The following is an 18,498-nucleotide window of genomic DNA, read 5'->3' on the forward strand; positions in this document are numbered from 1 at the left end:
ACTGTGTGTCACACCAGGAATGACCCTAGTAGGACGGCCATACTGTGCGTGGCAGCTTGCGCAGGCGCAATGCAGCCCCAAGCAAACGTCGAGAGGGAGAGGCAAGTGGGCATGCGCGGACGCAGGACAGCCGGCGGAGGTAGATGGGTGCTTTGACACATGCGCGGTTGAATGACGGTTGATGTCGGGCGGGAAGATGTGCGGAAGTGTGGGAAGAAGGGCGCATGCGTCTAGTGGCAAGTGGCTGACGGGAGCCTGCGGCGGGACAGTTGAGTTGAGCGTCCCGCTCTGTGAGTGGGGCAGGGGAGCTCGGGTGCGCGTGGCAGGGCCAAGCGGCGCAGGCTGTTATCTCCCTCCCGGCCGGGAAGCGCACATGACGTTCTCGCCCGCTGCCCGGGGGCGAGGGCAGTACGGAGCAACCCCGCTCGGTGCTCACACGCTGGCCGGCCGCAAAGGCTCAGTAGCAAGGGGCCCGGCCGTGGCCCCTCTGGGGGGAGGGCACTGGTAGCAAGCTGAGCAGCGGAGCCCTGCTCCTGTCAAGTCTGCCCTGCGGGCAATAGAGCTTTGGGCATCGCGGCGCGTTCACCCAGCCCCTCAGGAAAGCGACACTTTCAGATTCCGTTTGGGAACTTGTAACCTTGCAGGTGTCTGGAGCAAGCTTAGCGCAAGGCAAGGAACAATAGTGTGTACTTAGGACAAGACTGGCAATCGCGCGTTTCCAGTTTTCTTCCAGCCACTTGTACTGCAAAATTAGACAAACTCTGCCTTCTTCTAAAAATAAGATCTACTGTTCTTTGTTACGAGGTAAATGATACACAACCAAATACATGTGTGTGTGTCCACCCCTACTGGGTGTGGTGTACTGTTCCATGTGGTGACACAGATTAGAGATGTAAATGGTTAACCCACACCCTTAACAGGTGAGGCTTACGAGTTCCAGTTAACTGGTAGGGGCTGGAACAGCTCCCCACTCACTCTGGGAAGGGTTCTGCTCCACTGGGTCCACCACAGGCAGGGGCTGATCTGGCAGCCTGGCCACAGCAGCCCTTGTCCAAGGCAGGCCTGGCCTGGGTGGCACGCCACAAATTTCACACTGGCTCCCTGGGAGTGGGGCTTGCAGCCCTTCCTAGCCCCTCTCCAGGGGTACCTTTGCTGCAGGCTCTGCAGTATAAAGCTTATATATAATAGGGATGTATAAATGTGTAACTGCTAAGTATTTCAGCAGGAGCTGGTGCTCATGGGGAGCCAGCTTTTAAGCTAGCTTGCTGCGAACACTGGCTCCTGTTCCCCTCCCCTCTCATCCACCCAGCTACCTCTGTGTTGGAGGCACAGAGGCTTCTGTTGACCCCCCTGCTACTACCTCTGGGAGGAAGCAGTGTGGGAGAGGGACAGGTGGGTCTGTGGATACTGGCACATGCGGGGAGCTGGCTTAAAAGCTGGCTCCCTGCATATACTGGCTCCTGCCTGCCCCCTCTCCATGCTGCTGCCTCTGTGCTCCACGTGCATTGGCTCCTGCCTCCCTCTCCCCCCATACTCATTGGTTAATCATGTACTAGGATACATGTTCATATCCCTGATACCTTTATCTTGCATAGCCAGCAGCACAAATAACCATTTAATTCAGTGTTTCTCAAAGTGGACTATGGGCTCTGCAGGCCTGGTGCCTTATGGGTCCCATTGGCTCTGGTTCGCTGTTTGCAGCCAAGGAGAGCCCACTTTGAGACACATTATGTAATTGCTAGGATTTATAGTGGTTACACTATTACATTATTTGACTTTCTACATCTCTCGCTGAGACCACTTACAGAGAGCACAATGAGTCTGCTCTGCAGCCTTTGCTGAGAACCACCTGTTCTCAGCTCTTGCAGAGATCTCAGGTTCAATTCCATCATACAAATGGAAATTAAAGTATTGCACCCGTCTTGAACCTCTAGTATAGGCAAGAAGAAATAGTGCTGCTATCAAAGATCTCAGTCTCAGGCATTGATGAGAAGTGCATTTGTATAGTTGTGATCTATTTCTTTGTGTTCCTAGACAGTCCATACATGTTACTTTTAATTAAACCTTGGTAAAGTTGTGGGATATAAAGTGAAATTTGACAAAATCTCAAGGACTCCTGTGGCACTTTAAAGATTAACAAATGTATTCGGGCATAAGCTTTTGTGGGCCGCTGCTCACTACATCAGATGTATGCAGTGAAAGATTTAGATGGGAGGGATTTATACATACATACAGAGATGAGAGTATTACATCAGTGCTAATTCAATCAGAATGAATGTGGCCCACTTCTAACAGTGATAAGGTGAGACTACCTAAAGGTATTGTAATTTGAGAGAGCCATGGCTAATCATAGAACACTAGAACTGGAAGGGACCTCGAGAGGTCATCGAATCCAGTCCCCTGCCCTCATGGCAGGACCTGTATCATCTAGACCATAATAAGTTTGTTAGTCTTTAAAATGCCACAGGACTTCTTTTGGTTTTTGCTAAAACAGACTAAGAAGGCTACCTCTCTGACAGTTGGCAAAATCTCATTCTCCTGATTCATTGCCATAGAATCTTTTAAATCTGCACTGATCCCGATTACTTTTTTTCAGTGGACTTTGTCTGTCTCTATCAATCTAATATCCATGTACAGTTTGTTTAAAAAAAGGTAATTCTTATTCTGTTCATCCCTAATGTACATCTTGCCCTTGGGAAGTGCATCGACTTCTCAGGTAAAAATAGAAATGTTAATGTGCCCTTGCACTCTCATTTCCATTCAGGCCCCCTACTAGCAGTCTGTGACACCCCCACCCCCGCAGCTCCATATTCCCCACTTTCTGTCTCAGGTCCCCCATATCCCATGCTGCCTCACCTGGCCTTATGGGTGGGATGCTGTGGGTCTAAGACACCCTTTTCTTCCTATCCACAGAGGTTTGCTCCTGCTTGGGAACAGTTGCCCTCGCTTCTGGTGTCACAAAATCCCCTGGTGTTTGAAAGGAATAACTGCAGCACCTCTCTGGCAGAATGTATATTCCCCTGAGGGGAAAAAAAATTCCTGGGATATGAATTTTGCACATACACAGAATTCCCCCAGAAGTAATAGTAAAAGACAATCCTTGCTCAGAGCTTACAATTTAAAGAGATTGTTCCTAAGACAACATAGAGTGTGAAGTATAACCCTTGTAATTTGTAATAAAATTTACTGGTATCATTTTTATTGTTACAAAAAATAGTACATTTTAAGACAAAAATGTAGTTCACCTAAATCTTTCCATAGATGCCTACAGATACCTGCATGAGAGCCATTTAAAGGTTTTTAACAGCAATAAAGGAACTGAGATAGAATTGTCAATAGTCAAGAAAGGTAGTCACTACTTGCAAGAACAGAGTCATAAGAAGAGGCTTGCAAATCTTGAATATGATCAGGAAAAAGTGAAGGCATCACTTAAAATAAAAATGCTTCCTAGTACAACCACAGTGAAAGTGACAACCATACAGGGTGAAATCAAATGGTGATTTTCCATCAAGCTTCATGCATATGTATTCAGACTAGTTAGGTAAACAACAGTTATAGACATCACTGAGGCTAAGCATTTTTGTATCTAAATCTTTTTAAAGTGTGTTTTTTTCTTAACAGTAGCCTTTTAATTGTTTTTGTGTGAATGTTAGAAAGTCTCAGCGGAGTAGCCATGCTGTAACTTTAAAAACAAGTAGTCTTGTAGCATCTTAGAGACGAACAAATATATATATTTGTAGTATCATGAGCTTTCATGGGCAAAACGCACTTCCTCATATGAGCTCATCTGAGGATGTGGGTTTTTCCCATGAAAGCTCCTGCTAATATATAATATTTGTTCATCTCTAAGGTGCTATGGGACTACTTGTTCTTAGAAAGGTTGCTGTGCAGCTAGTAGACCAGTTGGGTACAAAATACCTCTTGGACCTCCTTGGTCCAGCACCCTTTGGATCTGAGTGGTCCTGGGTGAGGAAATTTGTTGGACTAAGGGAGGTTCCTTGCCGCCAGCCCCCTCAACCGGCTGCCTCTCCCCTCTACTGGCTCCTTTGGCCACGTTGCTGGGCTGGGTGACATGGTTGCCCCAGCCCCACTGCTGGCATGGCGGCATACCAGCCCTGGTCCCATTGCAGTGGCTGAGCTGACTTGGTCCCAGCTGTGTTACCACGACAGCACCAGCCCCGATCATGCTGCCAGCCGCCCTGGCCTAGCTCTGGCTCTGCTGCTGCAGCCCCAAACAGGCTTTCCCTGTAGGACTGCCGCGGCCTGACCTTGCTGTCAGATGGACTGCCATGGCTCTGGCCCTGCTGCCAGGCTGGCATGCATACGCTGCCCCGGGTGGGCTGCCCCTACCACTCTACTGAGGCCTTGCTACTATACTGCTGCCAGGCTGCCAAGGCCCTGGCCCTGCTACCAGCAGCTTCACTGTGCATGGGGCTTTCAGCTTTTGGCCCTCCTGACCCTGGGCTCTGTTGTCCAGGAACATCCATGGTGTTGCTGGACCACGGATGTTGCTGGATGAAAGATCCCACTTTAAGGAGGTGCAACCTCCAGTGCAGAAAAAGATTTGTGCCACTTTAGTATACAGTGGCTACCAAAACTGTGCCTGTCCCTTTGTCTTGTTCCCAAAGATTTGACTGTATTCTTGGTCTGTATGTCATGTAATTAAAACAAATAACCGTGGAAACCCAGTTCAAAATAATCTGAGAGAATTGAACAAAGCTCTGACCCATACAGTTAGTGTCCCTGCATTGCCAACTAACATTTTTATAATAAAAACACACCTTTTTCTAGATCTGTTGCAGTAAGGCAAGTGTACTGAATCAGAATGACTTCTTGGAGTATATTATCTGCATAGATCTTATGTTTGGAAAGCAACTAGCACACTGCTATTGGAAATAAAAGATATGTATAGATATACAAGGATGATCTAGATGGTGTTTGGTCCTGCCGTGAGGGTAGAGGACTGGACTTGATGATCTTTCGAGGTCCTTTCCAGTTCTAGTATTCTATAGTACCAGTAATTCCCCAACTGTAGCATTGTATGTAGACCTAAGGCTATACCCAACTCTATCCCAATCTTGAGTTTACACAACTAGATGGAATTCTGCCTTTAATAATCAGATTTCAGATGCACAGCCTGACCATTTCGTACTATTTACAAGCACAGTAATGGATTTTCAAGATTAGCTGTGAAGGGCATGAGAGAAATTTCCATTTCCAAATGCCTGTCTCTGTCAATCTAATATCTATGTGCAGTTTGTAAAAAAGTAATTCCTATGTTGTTCTTTCCTAAAGTACATCTTGCTCTTGAGAAGTGCATCATTGACTTCTCAGGTGAAAATAGAAATGTTAATGACTGACTCCTATGGTGTGGATTAGCAATGTTACAGTTTACTATTCCCATTTCTCTATTTGTAAATAGATTTACATGTCTTGTTTGAATATCTGACATCAATATCTGTTTTGTACATATAGTATATTAGACCTGAGAACTAAACTTTCTCTTAGAAGTGATCTGATTTGCAGACTTAGATTTTAATTTTTAAGAAGTGCATAAAGTGTGCTATTCTGAAATATTTCTGCAGTTAAAGATTCTTTCCACAAAAACATTCTGTATCTGCTGTTTTTCAGACTGGCAGATGTAAGTATGAGGCGATCAGCAGCTCCAAGTCAATGTCAAGGAAATTCAGCTAAAAAGCCAAGGTTTATACCCCCAGGAAAAAATAACACAATATGTCTGAAGAAAGAAAATGAACAGCTGGTCCCAGAAATGAAGTTGACTGAGGTAAAAAAAAAAAACAAGTTAGAAAACCATTTGCCTATGCAGCACCACAATTAAAATGTGCCAACAATAAATAGCTCTTACTCATGCAAATAGTCTTAATGTGTCAGATTCTGATCTTAACTTATGCTGAACTCATGACCTCATTTACCTCAGTGATGAAGCTGGAGTAGAAAAGTGTTACTCAATACTAGTAAAAAGTATCAGAATTCAGCATATATACTAGTCTTATTGTAGCCAAAGCATGGATTGCAGGATTGTCCTTCACTGGATTAGTGAGAAGCACTGGGCTGTATTATGTTTTGAATGTCCTGGTAAAAGCATTTCAGAAAAGGAGGTAATTTCTTAGGATGTGTACAGGCAGTCCCCGACTTACGCGGATCCGACTTATGTCGGATCCGCACTTACGAACGGGGCTTTCTCGCCCCGGAGGTCGAGGTAGCGGATTGCTACCTGCGAGCTGCGGGGTGAGAAAGCCCCGTTCGTAAGCTGCTCTGGTGCCCCTGGTCTGCTGGAGACCGTCTCCAGCAGACCAGGGGAACCGGGCGGGTTCCCGCGCTTCTGAGGCTTTGCTCAGACCGTCCCCAGCAGACCACAGGCACCCGAACTGAAGCGGCAGCAGCGGGCGGGTTCCCGCGCTTCTGAGGCTTTGCCAGAGCAAAGCCGCAGAAGCGCGGGGAACTGCCGCTGCTGCCGCTTCAGTCCCAGTGCCTGTGGTCTGCTGGGGGCCGTCCCCAGCAGACCACAGGCACCGGGACTTAAGCCGCAGCCGCGGGGGGGTCCAGCGCCTCTGAGACTTTGCCAGAGCAAAGCCTCAGAGGCGCGGCACCCCACTGCCGCTGCGGCTCTGCTCCCGGTGTCCCTGGTCTGCTGGGGGGGGGCGGCTAGTGTGCCCCCCCCAGCAGACCAGGCTTTTGTTTTGGACCCTGGAGCAGAGCAGCTGGGGCGCTGCCGATTGGTCCTGCAGCGCAGCTCTGGGCACTACTGGACCAACCCGGCAGCACCCCAGCTGCTCTGCCCCAGGTCCTGATTCAGCCACTGCTGGTCAGTTTCAGCAGTGGCTGAATCAGGACGCCTGGGGCAGAGCAGCTGGGGTGCTGCTGGGTTGGTCCAGTAGCGCCGAGGAGCGGTGCTACTGGAGCAACCCAGTAGCACCCCAGCTGCTCTGCCCCAGGCGTCCCCAAGTCAGCCGCTGCTGAAACTGACCAGCGCTGACTACAGGAAGCCCGAGGCAGAGTTGCTCTGCACCAGGCTTCCTGGAATCAGCGCTGATCAGTTTCAGCAGCAGCTGACTTGGGGAAGCTTGGGGTTCTTAACTTGAATCTGTATGTAAGTCAGAACTGGCGGTCAGTTTCAGCAGCGGCTGAATCTGGACGCCAGTTCCGACTTACATACAGATTCAACTTAAGAACAAACCTACAGTCCCTATCTTGTACGTAACCCGGGGACTGCCTGTAATTTGAAAATGACAATACACTGAGACTAGTCTAGACTATAGGGATTTTTCGAAAAAAGTGGCCTTTTAAAAAAAAATCTTTACCTGCGTTTAGACTGCAGCCGCCTTCTTTCGAAAGTAAATCAAAAGAATGCGGCAATTTTTTCAACTGTGGAAAACCTCGTTTTACGAGGAATACAGCCTTTTTTTTCAAAAGTGCTCTTTCAAAAAAGGTGCTATGTAATACAAACTGTGCTTTTTTGAAAGAGAGCACCCAGACTGCCCAGGTGCTCTTTCGAAAAAGCGGCTTGCTTTTTCAAAAGTACTGGTTGTAGTCTAGACGCTCTTTTTTGAAACAAGCTTTTTCGAAAGTATCTTTCGAAAAAGCCTCTTTTGAAAGAGGCTTGCAATCTAGACGTAGCCTCTGCGTCACAGTGTGTCTACAAGACAGCAAGCCCTCTGATATAGAAAAAAGTTCAGTATGTCTGAAAAAAGTTTAACGTCTGTCCCAGGGAAGATAATGGAGCAGGTAATTAAGGAAATCATATGCAAACACTTGGAAGGTAATAAAGTGATAGGGAATAGCCAGCATGGGTTTGTGAAGAACAAGTCATGCCAAACTAATCTGATAGCTTTCTTTGATAAGATAACGAGTCTTGTGGATAAGGGAGAAGCGGTGGATGTTATATACCTAGACTTTAGTAAGGCATTTGATATGGTCTCGCATGATATTCTTATTGATAAACTAGGCAAATATAACTTAGATAGGGCCACGATAAGATGGGTGCATAATTGGCTGGATAACCGTAGTCAGAGAGTTGTTGTTAACGGTTCTAAATCCTGCTGGAAAGGGATAACAAGTGGAGTTCCTCAAGGGTCTGTTTTGGGACCCGTACTGTTCAATATCTTCATCAATGATGTAGATATTGGGATAGAGAGTATGCTTATTAAGTTTGCAGATGATACCAAACTGGGTGGGGTTGCAACTTCTTTGGAGGATAGGGACATAATTCAAAATGACCTTAGCAAGTTAGAGAAATGGTCAGAGGTAAACAGGATGAAGTTTAATAAAGAGAAATGCAAAGTGCTCCACTTAGGAAGGAACAATCAGTTCCATACATACAAGATGGGAAGCGACTGTCTAGGAAGGAGCATGGCGGAAAGGGATCTAGGGGTCATAGTGGACCACAAGTTGAATATGAGTCAACAGTGTGATGCTGTTGCAAAAAAAGCAAATATGATTCTAGGTTGTATCAACAGGTGTGTTGTAAGCAAAACTCGTGAAGTCATTCTGCCGCTCTACTCTGCACTAGTTAGGCCTCAGCTGGAGTACTGTGTCCAGTTCTGGGCGCCACATTTCAAGAAAGATGTGGAGAAATTGGAAAGGGTACAGAGAAGAGCGACAAGAATGATTAAAGGTTTAGAGAACATGACCTATGAAGCCAGGCTTCATGAACTGGGCTTGTTTAGTTTGGAAAAAAGAAGATTAAGGGGGGACATGATAGCGGTTTTCAAATATCTAAAAGGGTGTCACAAGGAGGAAGGCGAAAATTTGTTCCTCTTGGTTTCTGAGGACAGGACAAGGAGTAATGGGCTTAAAGTGCAGCAGGGGAGGTTTAGATTGGACATTAGGAAAAAATTCCTAACTGTCAGGGTGGTCAAATATTGGAATAAATTGCCAAGGGAGGTGGTGGAATCTCCCTCTCTGGAGATATTTAAGAACAGGTTAGATAGACATCTGTCAGGGATGGTGTAGACGGAGCTTGATCCTGCCTTGAGGGTGGGGGGCTGGACTCGATGACCTCTCGAGGTCCCTTCCAGTCCTATTATTCTATGATTCTATGATTCTATGTCATCATTTTAGTATATCTTTAATTTTAAGCTTCAAATTCAGATATTACTGCTTCTGTGGATATCCATTTATAGTAAAAGTTCATTTATTTATTGCATTTGTGTCTCTGTCTATACAAACAAACAAAGTATAGGCTTAATTTTTCCATTCTTGTTCATGAATAGTCCAGTACTTTGCTTCTCAGTTGGTGCCACTGCAAATCTATGGGACTGTTCACTATAAGTAAAGGGGACAGAATTTGGAGGAAAGTAACTTGTGACGTTACCATAGAGAAGGGATGATTAATCCAGAGCTGTATAATTAAACTTAAAAATTGCAGCGGGTACTAAACATTTGGTTGCCACTGGTACCTATTTATGGTCTTAAAATGGCCACAGGAGAAATTTAGATTTTAATATTTTTGTGAAGGTCTGACATATTTTCTATAATATATCTAAAAATAAAAAATAACTATATCTTTTAAGGAAAAAAACAGATTTTTTCACGTTTGCATTAAGGGCTGACAAAATTCTATCCTGAATTTCTGTTTTTGTAGGTAGAAGAGAAACAGCAGAGTAGCTCTGGGCACATAAGAGCTCTTTCTAGAATATGTGGTCTAAATATAAATTCTGCACAGGCTGTGGAATCTCTTGGAGAAATAAATTGCATGGAAAAATGTAATGGAGAAAATGAGCATAAGGCTGCTGGAATGAAAAGAGTAAATATACCTAAAGCAGGTAAGATAATTCACTTGTTTAAAAGTTTCTGTGATGTAATTTGGAAGGATTTGAAAACAAGCTGGTCTGCTGCCTATTGATATGAATGTTGCATAAATACTTAGTCTTGTTGCGGTTGCATTATCCTCTGCATTACCAACTCCCTCCCCAAAAGTTAAAAGTTGCTCAAATCCACTGCTTTCCCCAATCTTTCCTTTTATTGGGTGGAGGATCCAAAAAAAAGAGGTAAGATTCTTGGAGACCAACTGCTGGTGCCACCTTTCTAAGGCCTCATCTAAACCAGGGGTGGGAAACCTAAAGCCCTGGGATTATATGTGGCTCCCAGCTTGCCTGGATCCGGTTCCCTCCCTCAGGGCTTCCCTCTCTCCCAGCATTGGAAAGCCCATACTGGCACTCCAGCCCCTCCATGACTAGGCTGGAACACAGAAAATCTAGTAGCCTGGGCTCCCCTAGGTTAATTGTGAGGGCAATGATGGGAGTGTCTTTCTCCTTTTCAGTCAGGAGCCACGTAGTGAGGGTTTGTGGTTTTTGTTTTGCTTCTCACTTGTGTGTGGCCCTTGACTGATTTTTCTGTGGGTCAGTAGCTGCTAACCAAAAAGGTTCCCTACCCCAGTTTAAGCTAAAAGTTAAGTCAACACAGCTATGTCACTCAGGGGTATTCAAAGTCCAAAGCCATGAGCAAGATAGTTAAGCCAACCTAACCTCCTGTATAAAAAACACTAGGTTGACAGAATAATTCTTCTGTTAATTTAGCTCAGGGGTTGGTGCCACAAGCGACACGTGAGCCGATTTTTACTGGCACGTGGGGCAGGAGCTCAGCCCTGCCCATCTCTCGCGCACTGCAGCATCAGCAGCACAGCTGCAGGCTGGAGTACTAGCTCCCGCTTCCTGCTGGGGGAGGGAAGACAGGAGAGGCATGCGTATGTGTCCCTGGGACTGCCTCCTGCTTCGGAAGAGGGTGGGGCTGGGCCTGCTCCACAGAGCCAGGGCTAGGTGGCTGGCACATATGGTGCACGGGAGCCTGGGCTGGCTGGAGCCAGCCCTGGGCTCTGCCAGCCCCACCCTAGAGCTGCAACCTGCTGGCAAAGGGCTGGGCCTGGCAGGGAAGAGACTCTGCTCCCCCCTGCCTCTCCTTGCCCCAGCGCTGCTCCTGGGGGGGCTGCTAGTCCCAGTGCTGCTGCCCTGCTGGTATGTGTGCTGGAGGCACAGGGATGTGTGGGTATCAGGGGGGTGAAGGAGGATGGGAGGGGGCCAAGGATTGCACTGAGGGTCATGGGGTGGTGCAGGGGATCAGGCTGGGGGTGATCATGGTGCTGAGGGGAATGAGACTGGAGCAGAGGGAAGATGTAAGGGGGGGATACCATTTTACTTTGCAGAAGCTGCACTTTCCTTTACTCCCCAGTTCTTTGCCTCCCTCCCCAAGTAGCTGGGGCTCTTGTACGATTCAAAAACAGAATCGCAGCAGAAGTGGTGCAAGCAGAGACTGCTTCAATCCCCGTTTGCACTGTTTCCGCTGTGCCTTTATCTCCCCTGCCACCCGTGGAGATGGTGCTGAGAGGAACCGACTTTTAAACATAAGCTCCTGCTCCCCCTCCCTTGCTGCCTCTCTCTGATAGAGGCAGCAAGGGAGTTGGGGAAGCGACTAGTCACATTACTAGTTGACTATCCAATAAGCTTCTGCTTAGCGGATAGTCGACTAGTCTCTTACATCCCTAGCTCTAATGCTGCTGTTGTGCTCGTGTTCCATTTCAAGTATAGACAAGTCCTACTACTTTTTGTTTTCTGTTAAGTAGTTAATATTTTTTCAGATTTAATTATTAAAAATTATTTTAAGGATTGTGTATTTAATTGAGACTGATACTATAAAAATTCCACAACTGTTGATAATGTAAACTATAAAATTTATAACTCTTTATAGCTATTGGAATTGTAATCAAGGCTTTATTTAACAAAAGGATGTTCAATCCTATTATAAAATGTGAATGTTATAATTTAACATTTTTGCATACATATGTACAGAACTTTATAATACATGTTGTTGCATATGATGACTTCTTTGGAGTAGCTGTTAGGGATGTCTTTTAGTATGTTGTTTTTTTGAGTCTTCACCTCATGAGTCTTGTTCTAATGATTGCAAAGAGCCGTGAAAATGGTGGCTAGAATTTTTTTTGTTCTCGGGATTTTATGGTAATTTAGGCTTTCATTAATATACAGTAAACTCGTAACTCTTGGTTTGTTTGAAAGGGACTTGTCAACCTTTTTAGGCACTCACATTTACTTGCCTTATAGTCAACTCATGTTCCTTCTGATGATGTTTATAATACAATTTTTAACACGTGTATGATAGGAAAAGTGTCATGAGGACAATGTTTTTTGGGTCTTGAATAACCTCTGGTCTGTTGTGATGAAAGTGCATGTTCAGTGTTTGTTCACTGCATCCATTAAATTGCATACTGGCAGATGCTCCAAAATAATCTACTTGCAGAGGAACCATCAGCAGGCTACCTCACAAAAGTTGCTATAGGAGTGAAAGATTCCCCCTAGAAATCATAGTACTAAAGGGAGAATATAGCTGGCATACATTTAGTACAGGCAGTCCCCGGGTTACATGGATCCGACTTACATCGGATCCCTACTTACAAACGGGGTGAGGCAACCCCGCACTCGCTGCTTCCCCCCAGCAGACCAGGGAGACGCGAAGCTAGCTCCCCCCCCCCCCCCCCCAGCAGACCAGGGAAACGCGGAGCGGCTTTTCTCAGCAGACACCTCAGCTTGAGAATAAAGGACTGAGGGAAGTGAGGTGTGGGAGAATAAAACTGAGCTCTGGAGAAATGTTTGGCTAGAGTTTCCCCTACAATATGTACCAGTTCCGACTTACATACAAATACAACTTAAGAACAAACCTACAGTCCCTATCTTGTACGTAACCCAGAGACTGCCTGTACTTCTGAAATAATGGTGCAAACAGAGGGCCAAAACGGGGAGCAAAGCCTCAGAGCACGCTGGCAGCGGGACAGCCGCGGCGCGTCTGGGCTGTCCCGCTGCCCGTGTGCTCCGCGGCTTTGCTCCGCGTCTCCCTGGTCTGCTGGGGGGACTTCCCCCCCCCCCCCCCCGCCAGCAGACCAGGGAGACGCGGAGCAAAGCCGCGGAGGATGCGGGCGGGACCGCGGCGCGTCTCGGCGGTCCCGCCACCCGCGTCTCCCTGGTCTGCTGGGGGGGGGGGAGGCGCAGCTAGTGCGCCCCGCCCCCCCCCCCCAGCAGACCAGGCTTTTCTCGCCGATGACGCCTGGGGTAGAGCAGCTGGGGCGCTGCCGGGTTGGTCCCGCAGCGCAGCTCCTCGGCGCTACTGGACCAACCCGGCAGCACCCCAGCTGCTCTACCCCAGGCGTCCCCAAGTCAGCCGCTGCTGAAACGGACCAGCGGCTGACTACAGGAAGCCTGAGGCAGAGTTGCTCTGCCCCTGCTTCCTGGAATCAGCTGCTGATCAGTTTCAGCAGCGGTTGACTTGGGGACACCTGGGGTAGAGCAGCTGGGGTGCTGCCGGGTTGGTCCCCGCAGCGCTGAGGTGCGGAGCTGCGGGGACCTACCCGGCTGCGTCCCAGCTGCTCTGTCCCAGGCGTCCAAATTCAGCGCTGTTGAAACTGATCAGTGGCTGATTTCAGGAAGCACAGGGCAGAGCAACTCTGCCTCAGGCTTCCTGTAGTCAGCCGCTGGTCAGTTTCAGCAGCGGCTGAATCTGGACGCCAGTTCCAACTTACATACAAATTCAACTTAAGAACAAACCTACAGTCCCTATCTTGTACGTAACCCGGGGACTGCCTATATATAGAAACTAAATTTTGTTATAAAACACTGCTTAAAGTAGTTTCCCGGGATACAGGAAACAGCTTCTGCTACCATATTTCTTGATCTAGACTTCACCAAGACTTAATTTGTTTTCAATATCCTATATTTTTCAAGACACCCATCTTACTGCTACCAGTTGTACTATTTCATATGCTAATTAACACAACCAGTGGAACAATTAAGTAAATTATATAAGCCATACACTTAAGTCACAAGCATGAAACTTAATAACCAATTTTATTTTGTTAAAGCTGCTGCTGTTATAAAATTCAGAAATAGTAGAAACCAGTCATAAACATCAGATTCAATAGCTTTTTTAAAAATTAATTATATAGTATATGAATTTTCATCTATTTAAGTGGTTTTTGGTTAAAAAGGATATTATCATGATAATATAATATCGTTGTATTTTGATTTGAGAACTGATATCTGACGCTACAGCTACAGCAGCTGGCTGCTTTTGGATAGCTGTGGGAACAGAGAGTGACTTTTTTAAGAAGGCCTCCAGCTAGATCACATTTACATTGGAGAGGTGGAGGGGAAATGGAATAGATCCAGGTGGTTTATTTAAACTTGCCCTTAGTGCTCTTCTTCCTTGCCTCCAGACTAGTCCAGTATCCTCATATTGAGCAACAGGTTTTTTTATGCATGTAGTTTGAGTACTTCTAAAAAAACAAAACTTTAGTATGTTTGAAAAAAATATGATGTAATATTTCCCAGTATGAAAATACTTGAGAGCTGAACTCTGAAACTATCAAGAAGAATATGCTTGCTCTTGGTTAATCTCTCTTCAATCTCCGAATGACCTGTCAGTAACCAGTGTAAAAGTCTCAGAGGGATGGCCATGTTAGTGTGTAACTTTAAAACAACGATTAGTCCTGTGGCATCTTGGGGATTTTCGGGATACCAGAGGTATCCCAAAAAAACTCCAGCGTGTCCAGGGAACACGTTTGCTCTTCCACTGCTTTTTTTTTTCCTCCGAATAGCAAATGTATTCCTCATTCCACAAGAAAGAGAGGGGGCTTTTGAGAGAGGATTTTTTCCCGAAATTTGGCCCAGTCTAGACAGGCCAAATTTGCCTCTTTCTTCAAAAGTATCAGAAAAAGATGCGGAAAATGCAGAGCGCATTTTGCATATTTTTTTCTGATAGATCATCACAGTCTAGATGTACCCTTAGGCTACGTCTAGACTGGCATGCTTTTCTGGAAATGCTTTTAACGGAAAAGTTTTCCGTTAAAAGCATTTTCAGAAAAGAGCGTCTAGATTGGCACGGACGCTTTTCCGCAAAAGCACTTTTTGCGGAAAAGCGTCCGTGGCCAATCTAGACGCGCTTTTGTGCAAAAAAGCCCCGATCGCCATTTTCGCGATCGGGGCTTTTTTGCACAAAACAAATCTCAGCTGTCTACACTGGCCCTTTTGCGCAAAAGGGACTTTTGCCCGAACGGGAGCAGCATAGTATTTCTGCAAAAAGCACTGATTTCTTACAGTAGGAAGTCAGTGCTTTTGCAGAAATTCAAGCAGCCAGTGTAGACAGCTGGCCAGTTTTTCCGGAAAAGCGGCTGATTTTCCGGAAAAACTGGCCAGTCTAGACACAGCCTTAGAGATTAACTGCATTTCAAAGGCACAGGTACAGCAGGGAACCGAGGGCAAGTGGTGACTGTGTGTCTGCCTTTGAAAGGAAGCAAGAGACCTGTTGGTTGTCCCCCTATTTAAACAACTTGTGTTCCTGTAGTCTGATGATGTCTGTGACCCACAATAATGTTCTATCTGCAAAGTTGGGTAGTAAAGAAAGTTACACACAGTGAAAATGTATCACTTGGGGTTCTTTGGTCTCTACAGAAATACAGAATCAAGGACTAGTCCCCAAGTTTGACTGGTTGATTTTAGCTCTGCCTGGTCAGTCCCTCCACATCATCTGTGCTGTTCTACACAGATGTTGTGATGGGAATAGGCATACAGTGAGCCCTCGCTACTTCGCGGTTCGACCATCGCGGATTCACGACTTCGCGGACTTTTTTCATTACGTATGTATATATTATAAAAGAAATATATCGCGGATTTTTTTAATATTTGTGCCTGTTTTAGTTTAGGGTACTGTAGTACATGCATTAAGTGTTCTGTACATTAAAGGGTGGTTTGTTAACAGTACTACGTAAAGGGAGGGTTTTAAAAGTCTGAATATACATGTTAAATAAATACGTAAATATGGTGTCCCTACTTCGCGGATTTTCAGCTATCGCGGTCGGGTTTGGAACCTATCTACCGCGATAAACGAGGGTTCACTGTATGTCCTTCAGCTGCCTGCAGTGGAATGCTCATATCATGAAATGTCCCTTGATTTTCATCAAGTGCAGTTCTCTGATTTGGGTCTTAAGGTCAGAATGCAGTGTCAAATCAAATGAAGGTTTATCCATTTCCTCAGTCTGCATATCTGCATTTGCTACCTTCTGTTGAGATTGCCTGTTTACTTGAGTCTCTTCCAGCAGCTCTGCCTCTGTTTTCTTTGGAACAGATGCTTTAATGTTCAGAAGATTGGCAGACTTCTCTACAATAGCATTCCTTCTGAGACTATACTTGCAGCTCTAATATTTTCTCTCCACCACTCATTTAATTTGAGGGCAATAAAATCAACTTGTAGCCAATTCTAACATTTTTTCTGCTTCTTTGTGGCCCATCTCATTGTGGATTCCTTATAATGTGTGTCTTTGTCTAAAGATTCACTAACTGTCCCAAACCACATCTCTCCTCTAAACCTTCCCATATAAAATCCCTTCTGTTAGGAAGAGTTTTTTGGCCGTTCTTACAAGTATGGTTGGTTCTCATAGTTCTGCTACTTTTTCTCATTCTGATTTGGTCTATGGCAAGACTTCAGTAAGTGAATCACATATTCTTTCAGTCAGTGAAAATAGAATCTTGGGCACTTGGTCTTCCAGGCTATTGACTTGGAATGTGAAACTCAGGTGGTATGCTGTCCTCATCACAAGACAGTGTTTACAAATCCTGTAGTACCTCCCTCAGCTGTAGGGCTTTGCTCTTCCAGCCCATTCCTAGGGCTGGTTTTTACCCTTTAAGGGACAGTGCGGGAGAGACATCCCATCATAGTTACAAGATAATAAAAAAACTGTGGGAAGATTGGAGTTGTAGATAGAAAGTTTTGGGAAGAGATTAGGGTTATCAAATTAGGGATGTTAGCTATTATTTATTTTAGTAATCATATAGCCACAACAATTTTAGCAGTTACACAGTTATTAAAATACCCTTCCCCTCCCCCCCAGGCTCTGGGCCAGCACCCAGTGTGTTCCCAGCTCCTGGTCCCGCTCCCAGGAAACCCCTTGCCATCCTGGCTTCTGCCTCTGTATCAGAGGTAGCTGTGTGGGGTGGCTGACGGAGCTGGTCCCTGAGAGGAGCCAGTTTAAAAATCATACAGAGGCAGCAGTGCGGGGAGGCAGCAGCCCTTGTCTGTGAGGGGCCAAAGCTCCCTGTGGACAGAGGCTGCTTTGGCATCTTACAGAGCAGCCTCTGTCTGCAGCAAACCCAGGCCCACTGCAGAGAGAGGCAGCAGCCCCTGTTCATTGGGGGCCGAGTTTCCCATGGCAGAGGCTTCTCCAGCATCCCGCCTGTCCTCCCCTTCTACGCCCTGCTGCTGCTGCTACAGAGGCAGCAGCTCAGGTGGAGGAAGGCAGCTTTGTGGAGCTCTTGCTTGTGGAAAGCCAGCTTTTAAGCCAGCTCTCCCCCCGCACCCCAAGCACTGGCTCCCTCCTCCCCACTGCCTTTGTGCAAGGCAGCAAAAGGGGAGAGGCAGCTCTGCAGGAGCTGATATGTGTGGAAAGCCAGCTTGAAATGCTAGCTTCCTGCATATACCAGCTCCTGCCTGCCACCTGTGCTGCTGCTTCTGTGGGAGGCAGTTAGACAAGTAGCTCATTGGGAACCAGCACGCTCAGGGAGCCAACTTAAAAGCCAGCTCCCCATGGGCACCAGCTCCCGCCTCCCCCTTCAGCCTTGCTGCCTCTGATGCAGGAAGTTTGTTGCCTCTGATACAGAAGCAGCAAGCGGGGAGATGAGTGCATGTAGTTGTTAGGATTTACTGATAACCTCACTCTGATCGGTTAATTGTTTAACTGCCTATAAGCTAATATCCCTACATCAAATGAAGCCTTAGGATATGTCTCATTAAAGGGAAATTGAAAGGCTCCAGGCACTTTAATTAAGATTGTATAGACCTGACTGATTTCCCCTTATGTATGGGCACCAGTCTGTCATAATTGAACTCAGCCTTTGGATCCCATGGTGGGATGTGGGCTGTGGGTAGATCCTGTTATGATCTTTAGATCTGGGCTTATAAGAATAACTTCTAGGTGCAGATCCTTGCTGGAAACCTTTTATAGGGACTTGAGATCACACAGTCCACCTGCCCTAGTCCTCAAGACCTGTGCTGAACTTCCTAAACCTCTCCAGTTGCTGACGCTTCTCTGAGATCAAATCCATTTTGGATACTCTGGCCTATAGCTTAACTCTTTGGTGACCATTTGACAGGTAAAATAAGGAACACAAACTTTGTGCATTATTTTCTAAAACCAAGTAACATTCATTCTCAAAGCATACAAGAGTTACAGATCTTTAGGTGAAATAACAAAAACTTATATGCCCTTATGCCTTCTTGTAGTCCTCAGGACATAGTCCATGTATTTAAGTGTAGGGCAGTGGTCAGTGAGTGAGAGAGGGAGTGGAGTAGATTTTGACCTCAACTAAACTTTCTGTCCCTTCTGTAAAGTAATTCATTCATGACTTCAGAGTCCTACTCAGGTGGCTAAAGTCCTAGCCGCTTTTGGAGACAGACTGGGAGAATCAGTTTTTTGCCTTATTGCTC

The 18,498-nt window shown here is 46.1% G+C and overlaps 1 protein-coding gene across 3 annotated transcripts in view; it reads left to right on the forward strand.

Moving 5' to 3' along the window:
* The first annotated feature begins 45 nt into the window (after nucleotides 1-45).
* RAD54B (RAD54 homolog B) overlaps nucleotides 46-18,498 on the forward strand; it is an 87,520-nt gene continuing 69,067 nt past the window's right edge. The window contains exons 1-4 of one of the 3 annotated variants that reach the window (XM_089776205.1): nucleotides 161-290; nucleotides 645-804; nucleotides 5,632-5,785; nucleotides 9,605-9,785. In XM_089776205.1, the coding sequence (XP_089632331.1) occupies nucleotides 5,648-5,785; nucleotides 9,605-9,785 (319 nt within the window). In that variant the 5' untranslated portion in view covers nucleotides 161-290; nucleotides 645-804; nucleotides 5,632-5,647. The other 2 variants (XM_014571475.4, XM_006111004.5) reach the window with 2 other exon arrangements.

Source organism: Pelodiscus sinensis, chromosome 2 (assembly GCF_052426305.1).
Source record: "Pelodiscus sinensis isolate ZL-2025 chromosome 2, ASM5242630v1, whole genome shotgun sequence".
NCBI lineage: Eukaryota > Metazoa > Chordata > Testudines > Trionychidae > Pelodiscus > Pelodiscus sinensis.